This window comes from Sceloporus undulatus, chromosome 5, assembly GCF_019175285.1.
Source record: "Sceloporus undulatus isolate JIND9_A2432 ecotype Alabama chromosome 5, SceUnd_v1.1, whole genome shotgun sequence".
Classification (NCBI taxonomy): Eukaryota; Metazoa; Chordata; class Lepidosauria; order Squamata; family Phrynosomatidae; genus Sceloporus; species Sceloporus undulatus.
Window position 1 is genome coordinate 182,873,506 of NC_056526.1, and position 24,050 is coordinate 182,897,555.

At 42.2% G+C, this 24,050-nt stretch overlaps 1 protein-coding gene across 2 annotated transcripts in view; it reads left to right on the forward strand.

Annotated features, from left to right (window-relative positions):
* CCNI (cyclin I) overlaps positions 1–24,050 on the forward strand; it is a 64,038-nt gene that overhangs the window by 24,938 nt on the left and 15,050 nt on the right. For both annotated transcript variants that reach the window (XM_042468569.1, XM_042468570.1), the window contains exon 2: positions 10,519–10,675. In XM_042468569.1, coding sequence (XP_042324503.1) covers positions 10,562–10,675 — 114 coding nt within the window. In that variant the 5' untranslated portion in view covers positions 10,519–10,561. The remainder of the gene's footprint in view (positions 1–10,518; positions 10,676–24,050) is intronic.

Genomic DNA, 24,050 nt, shown 5'->3' on the forward strand with positions numbered 1-24,050 from the left:
CCCTTCCTAGAATTGGAAACAGTATAACACAATATTTTCATTGTTACGGTAGTTAATTCTGGGAAAATACAAAAGTGTTCCATGAAGCACCTTAAAGCTAACATATTGATTGTGACACAAACTTTTGTAAGTGTCTGAAATGGTATTATATACAAGTTACTTTGTATATTGTGCATTGACCCCACTCAATAACCAAAGTTCTCTGATTGATGATCAGCAGCACAGTAAATTAAAAACTAACATGCAAACCATAAACAAAACTATCTAATAACACCAAGACAGGCACATAGGATTAAATCAGTATACATGGTGATGGAATGGAAAGTCACTGGAATAAATGATTGCTAATATACTAAAAGTACAACCTTGTATGTAGGTCAACATAAATCTTTTTTAAAATAATCATTAATGAGTTCATTGGAGCTTACTCCCAAGTAGGCATGCATAGAATTGCAGCATAAATAAAGCTGGGTAAAGGTGAGATCAAGGAAGAATACTTGCCAACCAGGATTGTCTCTTTTATTGATATGAATTGTTTCTGGATGATATACGATGAACTGAGCATACTCCCTTTCCCTGTGAATGTTGCATAGGTTAAAAAAGAAATGGCTTCATTAGACTTTAATGTTAACATTTAAATTTCAAGGCTGTCACCTTATTAAGGAAATGTCTTTTCACCACTTGTATCATTTTTAGTCAATTGGTTGAACTATAGGTTGAAGGTGAGTGTATTTATTATATACGCTCTCCTTTCACCAACAGGCATTTGGTGATCAATTGGTTATGCACAAGGGTCTTTTAAGGGTGTGTGTGTGGTTGTGTTGTACTTTTTATTGCCAAGTCTTTGCAATGCTTTTATTGTTGTTAATGGCAGCTAAATGGGAGACGTCCAAGTCACCCCATCATCAACAGCCCTGCTCAGAGCCATGACTTCCTTGTGAGTTTCTTTAGTGTGTAATCCATTTTGAATGTTGTCTTCCTCTTTTTCTAGTACTTTCAATTTACCAGGCTTTGTTGTCTTTTCTAGTGAATCATGTCTTCTCATGATATCTCCAAAGAATGACAGTTTCAGTTTAGTCATCTTGGCTTCTAGGGAAAGTTCAATCTTGAATTTCTCTAGGATCAATTTATTTGTCTAGGACTGATTTATTTGTCCTTTTATTGAAGTTACCTGCAGAACGCTCTTCCAACACTGCATTTCAAAGGAGTTGGTTTTATTGCTATCTGCATTCTTCACTGTCTCACTTTCATACTCATGCATAGAGATAGGAAGTACAATGGCATGGACAATCCAGATTAGATTGTTTTAAATTAGTAGTGTTTTAATAGGATTGATTATTTAATTGTATTTTTATTTATCATAGTATCAAATAAAATAATGTCTGATCATCTTCACATTTATACTTCCAGTATATACAAATGCAGTGCATATATTTACATATACCAGTACGATTATATAATAATAATAATAATAATAATAATTTATATTTTTATTTATTTTATTTATATTTCCCGCCTCTCCCTGCAGATTGAGGTGGGATTACAGCAATAAAACAATTCCATATAAAATAAAAATAAAATGTTTTTGAAATTACTTTTTAAAGATCAGGATTTTAGTTTGTACCTTGTTTTAATCTATGCTGTGAACTGTCTGGTGACCTAAGTTGGGAGAAAAGCCAGGATATAAATGAAATGAGAAGAAATACGCATATTAATTTAGAGGGGGGTGGGATGATCACCCTACCCTGTACTGTCTCATTCGTTCATTTAGAAATTATGCCCTCTCTATGTGGCACATACTGGAAACAGTTGTCTCCAGTTCTGGGCACCATAATTCAAGAAGAATGTTGACACGCTGAAGCGTATCCAGAGAAGGGCAAACAAAATGGTGAAAGATCTTGAAACCATGCGCTGAGCATGTTTAGCCTGGAGAAGGGAAGGTTAAGGGGTGATATGGCAGCCTTGTTTAAATATTTGGATGTCATGTTGAGGATTGAGCAAGCTTGTTTTCTGCTGCTCCAGATACTAGGATACAGGACAATCGATGCAAGCTTCAAGAAAAGAGTTTCCATCTAAACATTAGGAGGAACTTCCTGACAGTAAGAGTTGTTTGACAGTGGAACACACTCCCTCGGAAAGTGGTGCAGTCTCCTTCTTTGGAGGTTTCTAAATAGAGGCTGGATGGCCATCTGTCGGGGGTGCTTGATTATATATTCTTGCATGGCGGGGTTGTACTGGATGGCCCTTGTAGTCTCTTCAAACTTGATGATTCTGCTATTCTATAATTCTATGACAGAATTTAAGTATTTCAAGGGACCACAAGGATCATATAGTTTATAGTCCAACTCCTTACCATGCATACATCTAGATATGAAACACTCCTGACACATGCCTATTTAAAGACTTCCAAAGATGGAGAATCCACCATCCTCCAGGGGAATCTGTTCCGCTGACAAACAGCTCTTACTGTCAAGAGGTTCCTCCTAATGTTTATGTGGAATCTCTTTTCCTGTGCCATTGGTTTGTGCTTGAGTCTGCTTCAGTTTGGTGTCTGTCCTGATATCATTTGGGTTTTTATAGTCTGACAGTTGGATCAAAGTCTAAAGGAATCGACCGGGTAATTCTGGCTGAATAAGAGCAAAACTGTGCCAGGATTTTTATTTTTTTATGGTGTGAAATAAACACAAAAGGGTTGGAAAGCACCATAAATTTCTGATAGAATCATAGTTGAGTCCGTAAGGCAAAAAGACGCCTTTCCACTTTTTGCAAAACAAGGAATAGAAATCAATTTGTTTCTTGTTTTCCGTTTTACTCGGACATACTCAAATATCAGCAACCAGCTTCAGTGTGCACCCCCCAACAGTCTAGATAGGTTACTTTTTTGGGATTACAGCTCCCAGAATTTCCCCAGTCAACCTGACCAGTGCCAAGCTCTGTGTCCCACAACTTCTAGTGTGTTGTGCCAACTGCTTAGAAAAGAGCTTTCAGTAAAAACCCGAGGACAGCCAATAATTAAAAACAAATTATTAAAAATGACATTTTTAAAATGTCTGAAGATACAAGGAACCTAGATTAAAATAAATAAGAGACAGGGAGTCAGATCAAAGTTGTACTATCCCCACATATGTAAGGTCCTGTTTGCTAAAAGTCTATGGTGTGGCCTGAATTCTGTCAAAAATGTGTGTGTGTGTGTGAATGTGCCTTCAAGATGGATGTGGATTTATAGTGACCCCATTAATTTCATAGGATTTTTTTAGGTGAGGATATTCAAAGGTGGTTTTGCCAGTCCTTCCTCTGATATACAGTATCTGGTATTCATTGGCAGTCTCCCATCCAAGGACTAATTGGGGTAACCTAGCTTAGTAGAAGGTATTCATTTCAGATTTATGCAGGCAAGGATCTTTGCTCCATGGTTCACTTTTTCTATGAGCCTTCTTTTAAGAAGATCAAAAGAGCTGATCTTCTTAAAAGTTTCCACTCTTGATTGCCTGGAGATATCTCTGGACATTGAAGATCAGTTGTGTATGAGGGACTTAGGCTGCATGCACACTGCAGAATTAATGCAATTTGACACCGCTTTAACTGCTACAGAACCCTGGGATTTGTAGTCTTGTGAGGCCCCAGCATTCTTTGGCAGAGAAGGCTAAAGACCCTGTAAAACTCCAAATCCCAGGATTCCATAGCATGGAGCTACAACACGTAAAGTAGTGTCAAACTATTATTCCACATAGCCCAAAAACCCCACAAAAAACTATCATTTCTACAGTGTAGATGCATCCTTAGTGAATGTTAGAATTTGTGTTAGAAGTTTAGAATCTTAGAAGGCCCCCTTCCCCCCTCCTTTTACCATCAAGCTCGCTTTTGTCTCCAGTGCTTCTGTTTCTGGTGTAACCTTTACCCATAAACAAGTGGCGTGGGGAGGGGAAACCAGCCTGTTTCCAGTTTAAATCCCACAGGCTACTCATAAATCTTACTGTTTCAGCCTTTGTCAATAGCTTGACCAAGGAGTTGGCCAGCCTCCATGGCATCATGTTTCAGATTTCACAATCTGGCAGATGTAGTTGCAAGCTGAATTGCTTTCCCATGGATTTGGTCCCGCGGTGTGGACTTTTTTTAACTGATGTACGAGATGAAGCTGAGAGGGAGGCAGTCAGGCAGTGTGTCTGATCAGAAAAACAGGAAGAAGTGGTGGAGAACAGTTTGATGGAAGAAAACTTTTCCTTTACCAATAGACTTAAATAGCTCATCGTTTATTTTGCAGGTCCTTTGTTTTTAATAATTGCATTAACTTCAAATCTAAGCACACACATTTTAAAACATTCTGCTGCAGTAATCATCATATCTCTGAGAAAACATTTGTTGTAGTTGTTAATTGCCCTCAAGTCGATTTCTACCCATGGTGACCCTGTGGATGAGACATCTCCAAGAACTCCTGTCCTCCACTGCTCTGCTTAGCTCCTGTAAACTCATAGAATCCATCCATCTAGCATGCAGCCTTCCTCTCTTTCTATTTTCCTCTACCTTTCCCAGCATAATTGTTTTTTCTAATGAGTTGTCCCTTCTGATGCTATATCTGAAGTACGCCAGCTTAAGTTTTGTCATCTTTCTTTCCACGGAGATTTCTGGCTTGATGTGCTCTAGGACCCATTTGTTTGTCTTTTTGGCTGTCCACGGGATCCTCATCACTCTTCTCCAGCACCATATCTGGAATGAATTGATTTTCTTCCTATCTTCTTTCTTAACTGTCTAGCTCTCATATCCATACATGGTAATAGGGAATACAATGGCTTGTATGATTCTAAATTTTGTGGTGATTTGTATATCTTTGCATTTTAGAATCTTTTCTAGTTCTTTCATAGCCACTCTCCCCATTATTAAACTTTTTCTGATTTCCTGGCTGCAGTCCTCATTCCTATCAATGTTTGATAGAGAAAAAAATATTTGATAGACAAGACTTGCTTCTCAGAAAATACTGGAAGAGTGCTGATGCTGATGTGGTGCTGATCCATGGAATAACATGAAGCCTGGGCTTCCAAATCTTGTGTCCAGTTTTGTTTATTATGGATTTCAGAAAGAGAATTTGTGCATCTTGCACTTGGCTGGCCTATATGGAGTCCTTGAATGAGCGATGCAAAGGTCCTGTTCTGGTTAGATTAAGTGTGGAGTCAGAAAGCAAGAAGGACCCATTTGTTGTAACTTCATCTCTTGAAGCTGCTCTTGGCTTTGATAGGTGTTTATGTTGAGGCTTTGACAGGTAACAGAATGTTCCAGGGCTGGAGAGCAACCACTGGGAGCTTCTTTGATGTGTTGCTGTTCTTCTTTTGTACTGGCTTGGTGTCCTGAAAAGGTGTGCTACCTATTCATTTTTGAGATTGCAACAGTAAAGATGGATGAGATCAGTGGCAGCACTCATCTTTATAGATACTTTGGGGAGGTGTTGGTTTAATTTCATTGTCATGGGCAAACTCTTGTAAAGAAGTCTTGACTATGGTGTTGTGTGACAGCAGAGTTGATAAATCAGAATTTGTAACTGGAGCTAGTGTGGCATAGTGGTTTGAGCATTGGACCATAAAGTGCATCCGTGGGCGGAACATCCATGGGTGAAGGTAATTCAAACCTCTGCCCAGTCATGGGCGGATCATTTTTTGGTCAAGTTGGGACTGAAGGCCACTACTCAGATCCTCCTCGGGGGTGGAGGACTTATTAGAATGGTCCGCCCTTGAAGGCTGATTCGCCCTCGAAGGTTCCAAGAAGCCCTAGAGGGTTTTATGGTTGGGAACGATGGCTATTCTGTTGAAGCCTTGGTTGATACCTGGAATATCGACCTTACCAAGGGCTATAAGACATTATCGCTCCTGAGCGTCCTTTTTGGTCCGCTTCTAATAAAAAACCATGGTACACCCAACATCTCCGGAAAATGAAGCAATCCATGCAACGACTAGAGCGCCACTGGCAGAAACATTACCACTTATCTGACAAGATACGCCATAAGACTCTTCTTGATTCCCATGGAGTGGCAATCGACGCAGCAAAGAACTCGTTCTACGCTGCTCATATTGCATCCGCAGAGTCTCATCCAGCAGAGCTGTTCAGGGTGGTTAAAGAGTTAACCTAACGATCTCCCACCCTGAACCCACTTTTAGAACGAACTAAAGCCTGCTGTGACCTATTTAATGACTTCTTTGCTGATAAAATCTCTCAGATAAGGGCTGATCTTGATGCTGGTATTATAACAGAAACTATAAGAGAGGTATCCAGTAACTCGGTGGACTATGTTAGACTGGATCAGTTCGAGCTTGTAAATACTGATGAACTGGACAAGCTTCTTGGAAGTGTAAGGAGGACAACGTGCCCCCTCAATCCCTGCCCATCTTGGCTGGCCGCTCAGGGAAGGGATGCAGTAACAACTTTACTTCAATCTATAATTAACGCATCCCTCAGGGAGGGGAAATTTCCATCCAAGCTTAAACAAGCAGTGGTTAAACCACTCTTGAAAAAACCCTCCCTAGATCCCCTAATAAGAAATAATTATAGACCGGTCTCCTTACTACCATTCTTGGGCAAGGTGATCAAAAGGGCAGTTGCCTTCCAACTCCAGGCTGTCTTGGATGAAGCCAATTATCTAGACCCATTTCAAACCGGCTTCAGGGCGGGATATGGAGTTGAGACTATCATGGTCGCCTTGGTCAATGATCTCTGTCTGGGCATTGACAGGGGAAGTGTGACATTGTTGGTGCTCTTGGACATCTCAGCGGTACCATAAACCATGGTATCCTTCTTTCGATACCATAGACCATGGTATCCTTCTGGAACACCTTAGGGAGTTTGGTATCAGGGGCACTGTGTTGCAGTGGTTCAGGTCCTACCTCTCAGGAAGATTTCGGATGGTGATGCTGGGAGACAGCTGCTCTCGTAAAAGAGAGTTGACATCTGGCATCCCTCATGGCGCCATTCTGTCTCCCATGCTGTTTAACATTTACATGAAGCCACTGGGACAGATCATCTGGAGACAGGGGCCGGGGTGTTATCAGTACGCTGATGACACCCAAATCTACTTCTCTATGTCTCTGACTGCTGCAGTGATCAAGGATGGCATCTCTCCTCTAAATGCCTGCCTTGAGTCGGTAATGGGCTGGATGAGGGAAAACAAACTCAAGTTGAATCCAAAGAAAACAGAGGTACTTGCGATAGGTACTCCTGGTCCAGGAATGGAGATTTGTCAAACAGTCCTGGACGGGGGTCACACTTCCCCTAAAGGACAAAGTTCGCAGTTTGGGAGTGCTCCTGGACTTGTCTCTACAGTTGTCATCTCATGTGGAGGTGGTGGCCAGGAGTGCTTGGCACCAACTTTGGTTGATATGCCAACTGCACCCCTACCTGGCCCAGAAGAACCTTGAAGCAGTAGTACATGCTCTGGTAACCTCTCGCTTAGACTTCTGTAATGCGCTCTACATGGGGCTACCTTTGTACCAAGTTCGGAAGCTTCAGTTGATCCAAAATGCTGCAGCCAGATTGGCCACGGGAACATCTAGATCAGACCATATCACTCCAATATTAAAATCTTTACATTGGCTGCTGATCAGCTTCCGGGCGCAATACAAATTGTTGGTCATTACCTTTAAAGCCCTACGTGGCTTGGGTTCGAGTTACTTAAGGGAATGCCTCTCCCTACACAATCTGCCCCACACTCTTAGAATATCAGGGAAGAAACTACTGGAATACATGAAGCCCTAAATGGCTTGGGTCCAAGCTATCTCAGGGACCGCCTCCTCCCGTATAATCCTCCCCGCGCTCTCCGGTCCTCTGGGAGGAACTTACTGCAGCCTCTAAAATCTAGGCTTGCGGCGACCTCCCAGAGGGCATTTTCTGCTGTCGCCCCCAAACTCTGGAACGACCTGCCGAATGAGATCCGTCAGTTGACATCATTAGACAGCTTTAAAAAAGCTGTCAAGACGGATCTCTTCCGGCAGGCCTTTCCAGATTAACCATCCCGGCCTGGGCTCCCTGATCCCCTCTTTCCTCTCGTGGCCCCATCTTCAGTGATGGTTGAGGATCTCCAGAGGGACACCAGGGTTTTTAGTTTGTTTTAACTATATTTTATGTTTTGATATTGTGTTTTTAATCTGTCATATTTTTAATACTTTTATAAGGAGGGGAGGGATTATAATGTTTTTAATTTTATATTTTACTCTGTTATAATCACTGTTGTTAACCGCCCGGATTGGTTCGCCACAGGGAGGTATACAAATAAATATGATGATGATGATGATGATGATGATGATGATGATGATGATGATGAAAACCAGATTAGTTACAACCTCCCATAAAGCTTTCACAGCCACAGCCCCTGAACTATGGAACAACTTGCCGGAAGAGATCCGCAGTATTACTGCACTGGAAGCCTTTAAGACGGATATCTTCCAGCAGGCCTATCTATTTGATCTGCTATAATTGATCCTAAAGAACACCCCCACTTCTGACTCAAAAGTATGGGAACAGACGATGATTGGATATTTTAATGATTGGTAGCAGTTTTGCTGACCGTTTTATTGTTTGTATTTTTAGATAACATTGTATTTGCATTTTGTATTGTTGAATTTTTTGCTGTAATCCTGCCTCGATCCACAGGGAGAGCCTGGAAATATAAATAAAATTTATTAGTATTATTATTAGGTGACCTTGAGCAAGTCACACTCTCTCAGCCTCAGGAGGGCAATGATAATCCCCCTCTGTATAAACTTGCCAAGAAAACTCCATGATAGATTTGCCTTAGGGTCGCCATAAGTTGGAAACGATCATGCATTCCAGCTTGATGCTCTTAGAGGTTGCAGGTTAAAATTGGGATTTTCAGAGATACTTGTTTAAATTGAATGTAAAATTATCAGTGGCAAAATGGCAGTATGTAGATATGTTGCATGGCCTGTCTCAACTCTGGCATGCTTGTCAGAGCTGATCTGAGTAATTTAGCCCACAAAGTGTCTTGCACATTCATCACGGTGGGTTAACCAACCTTGCAAAGTCGTTGTGGGGAATAAACAGGGGAAAGGGGAAGCCAAAGGTTTGTTCTTCTGTAGGGTAATTGTTTTTTTAAAATTCACTTTAAAATTATTTCTTTTAAAAGCATTCTAGTTTAAATATCTAGAAAGCCAATTTATAAATACTTTTAATAAATGAGTAAACCCATGTATGTTACTCAGAGACTTCACTCTGGGATGTACGTGCAGTTAAAATATTTGAACATGGCCTTCTGTAATGTGTTAGCCATTAAAAATTGCACTGCAGGCTAATGTCCTGTCCCTGTACAACTCTGGCTTGGATGAAGGTGTGCTGGAGGTCGTGTAATGTAGAGCAGGCATTTTGGGACCTACTGCCCTCAGGGAACCCTTCCTGTACTGACTTGTCTGCCAAAGGACTCCTGTCATAGATTCCCAGTATGCTGCAAAGGATTCTGGAGCACATTCCAGAGAGCATGTACATACTTTACTCAAGGGTATTGACCAGGCCTGTTGAGCCTCACCATGACCCTACATGAACTGAACACGCCAGCTAGGACACACCTAGCTCTGTTCCTTCTTTTCAAGGAGCTATTGGTAAACTCTTCTGTTAAGGGAAGTTCTTCCATGACCACCAGAATCTTGGAAAAGTTCCTAGTACATATTCAAACTCATAGAATTATAGAGTTGGAAGAGACCACAAGGGCCATCCAGTCCAACCCCCTGCCATGCAGGAAATCTCAATCAAAGCAGATGGCCATCAAGCCTCTGTTTAAAGACCTCCAAGGAGGGAGATTCCACTACTCTCTGAAGAAGCATGTTCCACTGTCGAACAGCCCTTACTGTCAGGAAGTTCCTCCTAACGTTGAGGTGGAATCTCTTTTCCTGCAGCTTGCATCCATTGTTCCGGGTCTTGGTATGGTCCTGGTCAAGCTGACTCTTCAAATTGCCCTCATTTTCTGGCTAGCATGACCAATTAATTTTAGGAACTCCTGATATGCTGCTAAGACAGAGAAAGTGACAAATGAAACGTGCAAGAGAAGGGATGGCTGACTGATATAATGCTAAAATTATCAGGATGTTCTGTGTTAAAAGGTGGGTCCAGATCTGTGAAAGCTGTTGAGTATAATGGTTTAAAACAGTGCTACTCGAAGTCATGGTTCCTGGACAGGTGTGTGTATGCCTTCAAGCTGACTGTTGACTTATGGTGACCACATTAGTTTCTCAGGGTTTTCTCAGGCAAGGAATACTCAGAGGTGATTTGCCATTTCCTTTCTCAGAATATAGCCCGCAGCACTGGAAATTCTTTAGGTGTCCTCCTATCCAGTTACTAACCAGGTATCAGTTTTCAAACCATTGACTGCTGGTCCCTGAAGAATTCTTAAGGAAGACAAAACAGTAATAGTCAGTGGGCCTAAATAGTCAGTGGGTACTGGTCTCTTATGGTATAAGAAACACTGTTTAAGAAGATATGTCTGGCATAGCTGCACCATTAACTGCCTTTTTTTTCTTTACTCCTTTGCAGGTAGCTGTATTCACTTGGGTGGCAGGCAGACCCAAGGGGTACCATGAAGTTTCTGGGTCCCCTGGAGAGCCAGAGATTGTCTCTCCTCCTGGAGACGGCAATCTCTAGAGAAGCTCAGATGTGGAAAGTGCACTTGCCCAGAATTCAGCCCAATCAGGTAAAGTTTGTTCTCTACAATTGTTTGTTTCTTGATTTGCAAAATGCTTGCTCTACTCAGAAGGGGAGAGATGGATTTATATCTCACTTCTCAGCAAAGAACTGGTCTCATTCAGTCAAGTTTCAAGAATTTATGCCAAGGAGGGACCTAGCCTTTTGATCTGAATGGATGAGTAATGTTTATTTTGGGGAATATATGTGAAAACTCTAAAGAACATACTGTGCTGTACTGGCAACAGTTGTCAGACCAGTGCTATAAAGAATCCCTGTGCAGCAGCTTAATGCAAATTTACTCTGTCATTCTTGTGTTGCTAAAATGCATACTTGGATGATTGGCAGGTACCTGGGTACCTGACACTTTGAGTGAATCTGTATTACACAGTTGTAGCAGTTTTGTCTCACTTTAACTGTCTCACCTCCATCCTTTGGAATCCTAGGGTTTGTGGTTTTTGAGATACACTTGTCCTTCCACATTTGTGGGTTAAGCATTCATGGATCTGATTATTCACAGATTATTGTGTTTGTTGCTGCTTCCACTGCTACCCAATGCTATCTTTAACGCAGACTTCGATAACACCAATGTCACTAGAAATCAAATTGGAAGGGTGGCTGGGCCTGGCCATGCATGCATTCTTTCACTTGCTCACTCATGTGGGAAGATGGTAAGGGGATGGGATGGGTCTATGGCTAGGAAGGGGATGGGATGAGTGTCTCCTTTCATCCTTCTTATGCCCCCCTTCATCTCCTCCCTGCTAAGTAAGTGAGTGAGCAAGTGAGGGAGGGAATGCACATGTGGCCAGACCCAAACATCCTGCCAGTAAAGGTAATTTTTGTGTGTCAAATATGATTTGTGGAGTCTAGAGATATTTGTAGTTTTTCCACTTTAGCAGGAGTCCAGTAATCCTAGCCCCCACAAAAGTTGAGGGCTAACTGTATATATTTTAAGCATCTCTTACTCTTATATACATCTCTTATATATTTTAAGCATTTGTATTTTCTGGCTTGTTGTATTACGCAGAAGCATCCATTGGAGAAAAAAATACACACACGCACACATACACACAGGCAAGTTGACAGGATGCTGAGCAGTGGGGCCAGAAAGAAATGAAGTGAAAAAAAGTAGACCGCATGTGTACATTTTGGTGTGCTCTGGTTTTTTCTCTTTCCAGTGTTTTCTCTTTCCAGGCTGTTGCCAAGGTACAGAGCAATCTTGTAGAACTGAAAGGTGTCAGAGCTTTTCTTTGCTTCCTTTTGTTAGGACTTAAATCCTTGATGGTTTTGTATTTGCGTAAGCTGATCAGTTTGGGATTTCAGTTGGCTAGATGCCAAGTACGCAAAAACAAAAAAAAACATGGGAGGGAATATCTTGGCACCCCACGCAGATCATGCTTCAAAACCATGGAAACAGCCTTACGAATGACTCTCGCGTCCCTAGGACTCACACAAGATTTTGCTTTGTATTTCTGCTTAATTTTAGAATTGGCGTTGGGCTTGCATTCAGAGTCATCACATCAGTCATTCATTTGTGGCAGAGGAATTTGCTTTTGTTAATGGGGGAGGGATTCATTTTGAAGTAAGACAAGCCATGGGACCAGTTTTGCCAGTAGAGGCTTTTGAGTTGCATACAATTCTTCCTGCTTGATGTAGAACTGTGTGCCACTTGTAGGCACACTACAGTACTCCACATTTAGTCCAAGAGAAAATCATCTGTTATGAAAGACTCTTATAGAGTCTACTCAATATCCTATGTAGCACAGTGATTCATAAAGTGAGTGATACACCCCACTAGGGGTAGTGGAAGAAAGATCCAGAGAGGTGGTAAGGAAAAATGGGTGGCAGAATGGTACTGAGGAGAGAGAAGTAGCTGGGGGACCTTCAGTCAAAGTATTGGCATGCAAAAAAGGACAAGGGCAACCAATGATTTTTAGGACCATAGTGAGGATGAGAGTTGCATTAAACTTCTGTTTTCAGGATCCTTTAAAACCTCTGCAGCCTTGTTGATGGCTTTATGTAGTGGTGATGTCTCCAGTTCTTCATCTACCCACACAAGTTCACTCCCGCGGTGCCATTTTGTTACAGATTGGCTAGCGCAAGAAGTTAGAGTGTATAGCGGTGGGGCAGAAGAGGCAGCAAAAGAGGGCTTTCACATTTGAGACTCTACTTTGTAAGCTTTGCTGGGACTTGGCTGGCAGGTTGAAGTTGAGCTGCTGCTCCTGCTTTCTTTCATGAGGTAGACCAAAAGAAGAAGTAGCAGAAGAAACAATATTTTTGGGGTGTGTGCGCTATGATTTGAAGCTCCCTAGGGAAGGCATATATCTGAGGAAGGAAGGGGAGTGATTCTTCTAAAGAATTCTTTGCCTGTCTCGGATTGAAAGCCCTTCCTTGTCTGCAAGAAGCTTCTCCCTTTGGACCCAGTCATCTTGGGAGCAGCAACTGAACAGCTGGTTGAGCAGAGACCAAGAAGCCTGTTGCCTGAGCCATCTTTTGCTACAAGGTCAGCACGTTTGATAGGTTTCTTGGTCACTGCTCAGCCCAGCTGCTCAGTTGCTGCTCCCAGGGTGACTGGGTGTAAGAAGAGCAGTGACTGTGATTGTTTGATTTGAAATTGTAGTAAAGCTGTAGACCTAGTGTCAAGAAATAGGCATTAGGGGGTGCTAGTGTCATTGCCCAAGAGGAAGGGGGGGGGCAGTGCCCAAAATCACTGACCACTGATCTAGCTCATTGCTTTCTACTTTGAGGCCTGGTTGAAAACTAACATTACCTGTCTCTCAACCATGGTTAATAGAATTAAGAGTGGGCTTTTATAATCGTCTCCTTCCCTCCATTCTTCTTCATTTCCCATAGAAGTTTTGCTTTGCCTTTCCTTCTCTTGCAAGCATGAACCATAGCATTGTATTGAAATCTACATCACTGTTAAACTTAGTACATTTTCCTTAGAGCTTGAAGCCATAGTGTGACGCTACTTTAGTAACTTTGGTTAATGGTAGTTACGATGAAGCAATAAGTGATCAGACGTAACCTTTGCATGCTTCTTCCTTCTCTTTCCTTTCAGTACCTTGGCATCTTCATTGCTTCTCAGTGTCAACTCTGTTCTGACACTAACCATTATTACCATTAACCAAAGTTAGCATAACCAAGCTTTAAGCACTGCGTGCAATGTACCATGGTTAGTGGCAGTATAGACTTGATCAAACACTACAGTTAGTGCTTACAAGAGAAAGGAAGACAACGCTGCATCTTTGAGGTATTTACCAGTTCAAATTGCTAGTAACTGTCTTGGATGTTATGCAGAGGTATTTCTGAGGGCTTGTCTACTTGGACAGATTTCACCCAAATTCTCCCCCAGGCTCTCTGTCCTCATGACTCCCACATCCAGGATTCAGGATTTCCTCACCCTAACCCATGTTTAAATAACTCATGTTATGGTGTAGGTTTTCATCTCTCTTTGCTGCAACAACAATGGATGTCTTCACTTGCAGTTTTTGCAAGCTGCCCTGTGCCACCACCACTGTGGGCCCGAGTTGCTCTGAGGTCAAAATGAGGAGCCCAGCATTGATAACATGGATTGGCACCTTGTTCTGACTTCAGCAGCACATCAAGCAGTGAACAGGTAATGTGTGGGAAGGTAGTTGCCTGCCATTGGCTGCAATAGCCAAAAACCTACAGCAAAAGAGTGCAGGGTAAGAGAAGGAATGTGGGGCTAGAATACTCCAGGGGCACCCCAGAGTATTCTGGCAAGTGAAGTACTTCCAATTCATGGGATCCTTTAATTGGGGATGGTTGGCATAGCGCATCAGATTTGACAAGTACAAATTCTAGCCTCTCTCCTCCCACGACTTCTGTACAGAGGTTCTGACCTGTGCTCTGATTTTGGATCAGGAAGAATCCCCATTTTAAAGACAAGTGTCATTCTTCTAACTCACTTGATCAGGGTCTATGCTTGGCAACGATTTGCATTTATTTTTAACTTGCCTTCCATTTTTAAAATTGCATCACCTGGTATTGATTCAGACTTGAGTTTTAGAAGCTGCAATTCTGGTAAATTACTCTGACTTGATATGAAATAATGGGTGTCTAGCTGTCTGAGTGTAATGGGGAAGGCTGGAAGCATTGAGTGCTGCTTGTGGCAAAGAGCGAGGGGTGGGATTCAGACAGTTGGACCCAAGGGAATAAAAATGCCAAATACATGTCTGCAGAGGTATAATGTTAGTTTTTAAGTCTCAGACAATTCTGGGTTTATGACCATGATATAAATAGTTCTTTTTAATACTGATGCACACACAGAAGGGACTCTGGTATCTGGTCAGGCAGGCGCATTCCTCTTTTATCTCTGTTTTGCTGTTCACATGGGCTCAGTAAGGGCTTTTAGAGGCTGCTTCTATTTACATTGCCTGTTATACACAGTTGCAGCACGAATGACTAGGATAGAATCCCACTCTTTCCCAGCTCAAGATTTATTGTTTCACTTCCTACAGACATGCTACTGCAACCAAGCACTGTTTTTCCAGTCCTCCTTCACCATCTTCCCAGTGCTGATGCTAATAAAATACCTTCTAGTTAGATAGAGGACAGGGAGGAAATGGGAAAGCCTGAAAAGGCTTTATAAAAAAGGGCTTTGTGTCAGAGTCTTTGTTAACTGAGGATATGCCTGTATCTTATTCCAAAGAAATAATTTTAATTGACCCCCTGACAGTTAATTATACTAGGAATTCACATCAGTTTTACACTTGCTATTTAACTGTTCCAGTCACAGTTGGCTCTGTCCTCATCAGCCAGGTATTAGGAAAGATAGAGTCAACAGGATAGAATCAGACCCTTGATAAATCTAGGCCAGTATTGTCAGCACTAACAGGCAGCAGGTCTCCAGGGTTCCAGCAAGGGTTTCGCTCAGTTCTTCCTGGAGGTGCTAGGAACTGAACCTGGGAACTTCTCCATGGAAAGCTGGTCTTAACCACTGAGTTATACGTCAACCTCTGTTCTCAAGGCTGTAGCTTGTACTTGATATTATGCAAAACAAATGAGAGACATCATTGAAAGCTGTTTAAATTTGAAAACTGGGAATTTGCGTGATTCTCTAATTTGGAACTGAAATGGAATTGAGGTTGATGCTCACAAGATGTCTAACAGTGTGAAGGAACAAAATATATTTATTGTGACACAAAAATTAAGCAAACAAAAACAGTTATTTCTGCAAGGCTCTATAGGTAAAGGTATTCCCTGTTGACAAGGTTGTCAAGTTGTGTCTGACCGTAAGGGGTGCTGCTCATCTCCATTACTAAGCCAAAGAGCCAGTGTTGTCAGAGATGACTCTGTGATCATGTGGCCAGCATGATTTCACAGAATGCTGTTTACCTTCCCACCTAAAGTAGTGCCTATTTATCTATTTGCATTTGCATGCTTTTGAACTGCTAGGTTGGCAGAAGCTGGGACTGGTGATGGGAGCTCACCCCGTCATGTAGCACCTGGGCCTCAAACTGTCAACCTGCCGATCTTGCAGTCTATACAGGGTATCAAAGCCACTGTAACTTTCCTGGGAGCTGGATGTGCTGTTTTCAGTTGTATTGTGAAACTGAATGAAGTTTATGTCTTTGCCAGACTCTGTATGTCTGTGTTTGTGTGTGACAACCTTTTCTTTTTTCTGCTTTCAAAATTGTTTCTGGAATCTGTTTGGAATTAATGAAATCAACAAAGCAGACAATTTTTCATTGGTTCTAAGCAAGCAACCAGCACCCTGCTGCAGTTCCCTTGGAAAAAAGCTGGATGGGATTTTACAGATTTATTAGTCTCTGCTTTAACCTGTTGAGACACTTAGTTCTGTCAACTTATGGCAACCCCATGAATTTCATAGGGTTTTCTTAGGCAAGGAGGTGATTTTGCCAGTTCCTTCCTCTGAAATACAGACCACTGCACCTGGTGTTCATTGGTGGCATCCCATCCATAGTATATATACTAATGAGGGCTTATGCTGCTTTGTTTCCAAGATCAGATGGAAACTATTTGGACTACTGCCCCCTTTCCTCTTGATGTCAACCCTAGTGGCCCCCAACTCCTATTTCTTGATATTAGGTGTACTGTTTGTGTAGAAGCCAGCCAGCCAGCCAGCGGAGTCTTCCTCAGCTATACCCAGCTTGCCACAGCCTCCTCAGCTTCTCATATGTTAATACAACAAGAAAAGTGGCCAAGGCCTGCTCCTTCCTCTTGCCCATGTTGGCCTTATAGCAAAAGGAAGGCTGGCTGGCTAACTATTCAGTTGCTGGTCCTAGGGTGACATGATGCAAAGGGAGCAACTGGCTAAGCAGCAACTGAGCAGCCTCTTGCCCATGCCAGCTTTACGACAAAGGGCTGACACAGCTGAGAGGCTTCAGTGTCGTTGCTCAGTTGCTGCTCCCAGGGTGCAAAGGGAGTTCTGTTCCTGGGTGCAAAGGTAGATTCTTCTCCTCAAAGGAGGATGGCAACCAAAATGGTGAAAGGTCTGGAAGCCATGCCTTATGAGGAGAGACTTAGGCAGCTGGGTATGTTTAGCCTGGAGAAGAGATGGTTAAAAGGAACTATGATAGTTCAAGTATCTGAAAAGGTGTCATATTGAGGGTGGGCCAAGCTTGTTTTCTGCTGCTCCAGAGAATAAGACACGGAACAATGGATGGAAGGATAAGAGATTCCACCTCAACATTAGGAGGAATGTTCTGACAGTAAGAGCTGTTTGACTGTGGAACACTCTTCTTCAGAGTGTAGTGGAGTCTCCTTCCTTGGAGGTCTTTAGACAGAGGCTGGATGGCCATCTGTCAGGGATGCTTTGATTGTGAATTCCTGCATTGCAGAATGGGGTTGGACTGGATGGCCCCTTGTGGCCTCTTCCAGCCCTGTGATTATAAGGAAACATTCTCAATCTGACTCTTTTGGAGAATCAACCACAGATGGCTTTCCCTCTCCTTTTTCAAAGATGTGACTTCCCCACACAGCTTCAAATCTCCCTCACCACAAACATTGTTCCTTGTGTTACCTCTTCTTTTGGCCTGTCCAAGAAAAGTAAGCAGGAGTATCAATACAGTTCCAACCTGTCAGCCAAGTCCCAACAAAACTCACAAAGCATAAGCAGGGTCCCAAATGTGTATGCTCCTTTTGCTGCTGCTTCTCTCCTGGCATCACGTGCTCTAACTCCTCATCACTACTATGCTCCTAAAAGCCACTGGTTTCCCTTATCTTTCTTGTATGCCAGTCCTTTGATTGAAGGCCCCCCTGCCACCCTCTTTTCCGTCACTGCACTCCTGGATTTTTCTATCACCCCCAGGGAGGTGGGAATCACTGTTTTGGGTGATTCAAAGTGGAATGGGTTTTAGGCATTAGGCCACAGCAAGATCTAGAGCAGGGGTGGGCAAAATGCAGCCCTGAGAAAACATGAACAATTCAGAAGGTAGTGGCGTCCCCCTGGCTTGTTTTTGAAGTCTTCAAAGAACACCCCTTTCTTGATAATTCACCTTCAGCAGTGGTGATTAACTCTGTAAACTGCAGAATCCTCCTGCACAATTTAATATCAACAAATTCCAGTTTTCAAAACTTGCTCCTGGAAGGTCTGACTCTGAAGGATAGAAAATCAGCCCATGGACCTACCACAATTGTCCAGTTCTGCCCTAGAGACTGGGATGTAGCATTCAATTTTCCTGAGCATAGAAAGATTACTTTTTTGGACTGTAGATCCCAGAATCCTCATGCTGACTAGGATATATGGGGAATTGTAGTCCAATAAATTAATTTTTCCAAGTTCTATCTTGGAAGTATCTCTAGATTAGTCTTGCAAATATAGGCAAGAAAGTTACTCATTAAGTCATGTGTGGCACAGCCAATGCCAAAGAGAGAGAAAAAATTGACTCTATTTTAAATGGCTTCCTTTTTTTGATGCCTGGAGGTGATTCTGATTTGTCACTGGAGACTAAGGAGAACACTTTTTTGAGTCTGCACTTAGGTTTGGGAGGATGAATGAGGGGACTGGAGACCAGTGAGCCTTCCTTTTCTTCTGCATAGCATATCTGGAAGAAGCTCTGACTCTGGCTTTCATCCCAGGCAGGTTTCCTATGCTGGCGTCGTGCCGGTGTACAGGGATCACCATCAGTATTTCAGAAATACCAACAATTATCTTAGATTTCCTGATACCACAGAGGCAGACCAAAGAGGTTTGGGTGGTAGATAGTGCTATGGGCCACCAAGGCAGTTGCTAACCAACATCTCTTCAGATACAAGAAAGTTGCATTAGGCTTTAACAGTTCATTTTTAAAAAAGTGGAGTGGGTTGATAATGTTAGATATTAAGGTCGGAAAGGAAGATGGGGCCATTTCGGTTATGGAGCTGCTCCTAAAAATTCCTCACTCTTTGTCTCAATTGGAGTTGTGCTGCCTTTTTTATTTCATTACCTGTCCCATTCTCCAAATAACAGTTTGGTCCTTTAACACAGTTTTTAAGACAGTGGCTAAAGCCAAGCCTGAAATGCTGAAATGAAATCCAATAGCATTTGCTAAAAATGACTCACTGGTCTCCAACCATTCAGATTAATTCTCTCAAACTGAGCAGTGTCACTCTTGCTTAGTTAATACACCATACCCTCTAATGTTTCACAGGTGAAAACTAAAATGTGTGGTCAAGTGTGGTTAAAATGGCAAAAGTTATTAATGAAGAAACACACACAAGCTGCAGAATTTTGATTTTTACCTGACATTACTAGCAGGGGCAAGATTTCGCCCCCTTCTCTCCTCTCCCCACTGCTGAGTTACGGTAACTAAGAGCAAACTGTTTTTGCACTTTGAACTCAGTTTGCAGCAGTTGAAGTAAGCTGAGGACAAAGAATTAAAAGACATAGCCATATTAATCTGGGAAATCAGCATGCAAAGGGATCTTGTAGTGCCTTTGATACTAACTGAAAGAAAGAAGTAGGTAGCATGAACTTTAGTAGGCTTGAGGCTACTTCTTCAGATGCTTGAGAACAAAGGGTGAAAGTAGAAGGAGGAGAGAGAAGCTGGGACATTTGAAAGGACTCATCAAGATTGTCATAGTCAAACTGGGACAATTGGAGGGTTTAGAAGCAAGTTCTGGCTAGAAGCAAGTGGACAAGACTTGAGGTTCCTTATCCCATTTCCTAAGTAGATGAAAATAATTTATCCTCTCATTTCACCTTTGTTTGGGAACAGCCGAAACTTTAGCTAAGACAGGGTTCCCAAACTGGGGTGCCCACAGATGGAATTTCAGAGGGTGAAACAAACAGTGGGGTTGTCTCCTTGAGAGATGACGTCCATCATAGTGATGGGGAATACGACATGGACAACTCTACCATTAACATATCCACTATGGTGGGATGTCTTGTATTTCTGATTGGATTGTTATAATGATTTCTGGATTTGCATATTATAGTGCAATATAATTTAGCATATGCACTTTCTGTACTAATCTATGCCTTCTTATGTTCTCTTGTTTGGTGATGCATTTCTTCTCTTTTGCTAATACATAACCTTCCATTTTGCTAATACATAACCTTCCATTTTACATAGCCCTGTTTGTAGGTCAAAACCAACATTATCGCAGTCATCATAAGACAGCTTAGAAGTGTTGAATGTTGTGCAGTGTCATAATGTAGCATGGGCATACCGTTGGGCAGAGAGGGGACAATATTAGGTATCGTTCATATGGCATCCTGAAAACATTTTGGCCAGGGTGAAGTTGAAGGCTTTCATGGCCAGCATCCATAGATTTTTGTGGCCATGTTCTAGAAGAGTTTCTTCCTGACGTTTCGCCAGCATCTGTGGCTGGCATCTTCAGAGAATGCTTGCCTGGAAAGCAGTGGGGTATATATATTGTGTGACCTGGAAAGGCAGGAGTGATTTGCATGTGTATTGTTCTGTTGCTAATGGCAGGCCTCAGGGTGGGAGGGTATGCAAAGGAGGATTAGTGTCTGCTTGATTAGTGCTCATTGTCTGCTGGTTTCCCAAAGCTGGGAATCAAACTCTGGTTTTCAGAGTCATAATCCAACACCCAAACCATTATGCCACACTGTCTTTTGTATTGAGAGTATATTAGAAGCAGGCAAAGTGTGTCACGGAGACCACCTACAGAACTCCCCAAAGAATGCTTTTGTGATGTCTCTAGGCTCCCTGAAGACCATCCAAAGAAAGAGGGAAGTTGAATTGTCTCTCTTGAAAGCCTCTAGGAGTGACAATTCACCTTTGAAGTTAGTGGAAGGGCCTACTGAATATTTAAAAAAATATTTTTGGTTTGTGTCCTCACCTCTGTGTATTGGACAGTCCATGTAGACAGAAAATGTACAAATGGACCTGGCGCAGCTACCTATCCAACCCCTGTTTTACACCCATAAAACCCATGGGGGCCTGGAGACTGCTGCTAATGCAAAAGCACACATGCAGAGTCCTGCAAGCCCAAAGTTTTTTCTATCTCTGCCATGAGTATCCTGAGGGCCTTTCATGGGTAAAGCAATATGATTCCACATCACCTTCCATTTGCAGTTTGGGGAGAGGCATTTAGACATTTTAGCTAGAGTTTTTGGACTGCACCAGAATACAAATCCCAGGATTCTGTAGGATGCAACCACAGGAGTTTAAAGTAGAGTCATAATGCTGTATTTATTTAAAGGTATTCTTCAGTTAATGATGTGTTCCTGAGCCTTCTTCAAAAGAAAATTTGGTGTCAGAGACAGAAATAATAGGGTTAGGTTCCTACGCCACAAAAAAGAAGAGCAATTCAGCATGTTCCAGCAAATGTTTTATTCAGAACTAACACTATGCATATGTGAAATAAAACAACCAGGTCAGGTAAGTCTTGCACAAGTAAACAAAAACATTTGGGACTTTCTAGAGAGCATTCATAAACTTTTTCCAAAATGCACCTAGTGATGACTTTCCCCCAGCTTCCACTTTGGAGGCCAAGCTTACAGATCAATGCTTTTCTCATATGTTGGGGATTGCTGGTGAGGCAGGCTTATCTGCTCTCCCCCTTTCTCTGTTTTTCTGTTCATGTGTGCTTAGTAAGGGATTTTAGAAGCAGTGGTTGTTTACACTGTCTGGTATAGGCAGGAGCACAGTACAGTAGTATTGGATAGGCTAGAATTCTGCTTTTTCCCAGATCAATTTTTATTGCATTTATTGTAGACACACTGCTGCAACCCAACACTGAAAGTTTCTCCAGCCCTCCCTTCACCATCTTCCCAATACCAATACTGCTGAAAAAATTCCCAGCTAAACAGAGAATGAAGAGAATAGGAGAAGGGCTGTGTGCATGAGAAAGACTTTGTAAAAAGGAGCTTCATTACCAGAGCCTTTGTTAATTGAGATACACTAGTGTGAAATAACTCCTGGTTTAAAGCTGTTAAAGGTTTTGCCAGTCAAAAGCAGAGGTTTATTTGGAAGTGGACTAGCATAGTGGCTTCAGGTTCCCTTTCATTCCTGTAAGGAAAAGCAAAGTGCTGTATTTTGGAGGCTACCTCTATGAAAAGGAACAAAGCTTGTTCACAACCATGGATGGTTGATAACTCATTAAGAGGGATAACATAGAGTGGGTACAGTACATCTCTGATAATTTTGATTGGTCATGTCAACTGGGCATGATGGCATTTGTGGTTTACTTCAACTAGGGGTATCTGTCTAGAATAGGGAGGGGAATCTTGGCCCTCTAGATGCTTTGGGCTGCAGTGTCCATCATAGCCAGTGGTGAGGGACAATGGGAGTTGCAGTCTAACAACATTTGACAGGCCACAGTTGATGAGGGCCCAGCAGGATCCTAGTGGATGGCAGAGCTCAAAGTGGGATCTACATAGTGCTGGCCTCCATGACAGCTGCCCAGCATTTTTAATGTTCTTAATCCCTACTTTCGATAGTACTGGTCAGCGAAAGTCCCTGTCTGGATGCAGAAGTAGATGAAACTATGAATTACCAGCCTGTAACTGTAACTTTTTTCAGATACAAGGAGTGCTGATTTCCCCAATTCCTTTTCACATTGCATCTGACCAGGCAGGACATTAACCCAAGATGCATGGCAGAATTAACTACAGCATTCCAAATACTTAAATTATAGAATCTACTCGTATGTTTACATGAAAATGCTATCTCCTTGCAACACAATACAAAATACTGACCATTGTTCACCACCACAGACTATGGGATTGCAGTAGCATGATGTTATGGTTTGTGGTGGTGAGCACTCTGTCCTAAACTCAGTTCTTTGATCTGGCCCCAGGCTGGATCCCAGCTCCCAAATTATACTGCTGAAATGGAGACGGTTTGGGATAGCCTGTGTGGAAGCACTGAGAACTCTGTTTAATTCTGAATTACTTAATTCTTAAATATATTTCTTTTTTACTAGATTCCAGTTTGTGGATGTCAGGAATTTAATAAATACACACATACATACACTGTCCAATAAACCAGGTGGGTTTTCATAAAGCATTGAGTGTCTTATTGGTCAAGAACAGAACCTGCTTGGAAATAAACTGGAAACCAGCACAACTGTTTCAGATTTATCTTTGTTCCTGTGAAGAATAGCAAAGTCCTATATTTTGGAGGTTTCTCCTGTGAAGGAAATGAATCTTCTCCCTGCCCCCCACGGTGGAAGCTCTGTTCCATGTTAAGAGAGATTCCTCAAGATGGTACAATATGTCTCTGATGGTCTTTCAGTGGCCATGCTGGCTGGGGATGATGGAGGTTGTAGACTATCTCAGCTAGCAGCCATCTGTCTAGAGCAGGGGTGGGAAGTGTGACCTTCCAGATGCTGTTCGACTGCAATGCCTAATGTGGTCTTTGGTGAGGTACCATGGTAGATGCTGCCCAAAAACACCCATTGCAACATTCGCGGGAACCCTCAGCACTCACCCCTCTACAGTCAGAACACAATAACCTCCAAATGGCAGTAGCAGTAGGGGTAGCAGTAAAGTGCTATGAAATTATAAAGATGCAAAAAATGTGTATGTGCAGTAGTCAAGATGACAGTTGGCCCTCCATCTCCATGGATTTTTCATCCTCGGATTCTAGCACCCACAGTATGAAAATGTTTTTTAAAAAATATACAAATGGTAAAAAGCCAACCTTGATTTTGCCATTTTATATTAGGGACACCATTTTGCTATGCCATTGTATTTAATGGGACTTGAGCATCCACAGATTTTAGTATCGGGAGGGGGGAGGCTGGAACCCAGCCGTAGCAGATATGAAGAGCCCACTCTATTTATGAAACCTCAAAATGACCAATTTTGGGTGTTTCAAAAGAAACATGCAACACACAATGTGTACATATAAACAAATTAGTACAATAGATTCCAAAACAATTGAATATATTGATACAAGTACATAGAATCCAGATGTGATTACGATAATGATTCAGCAACTCAA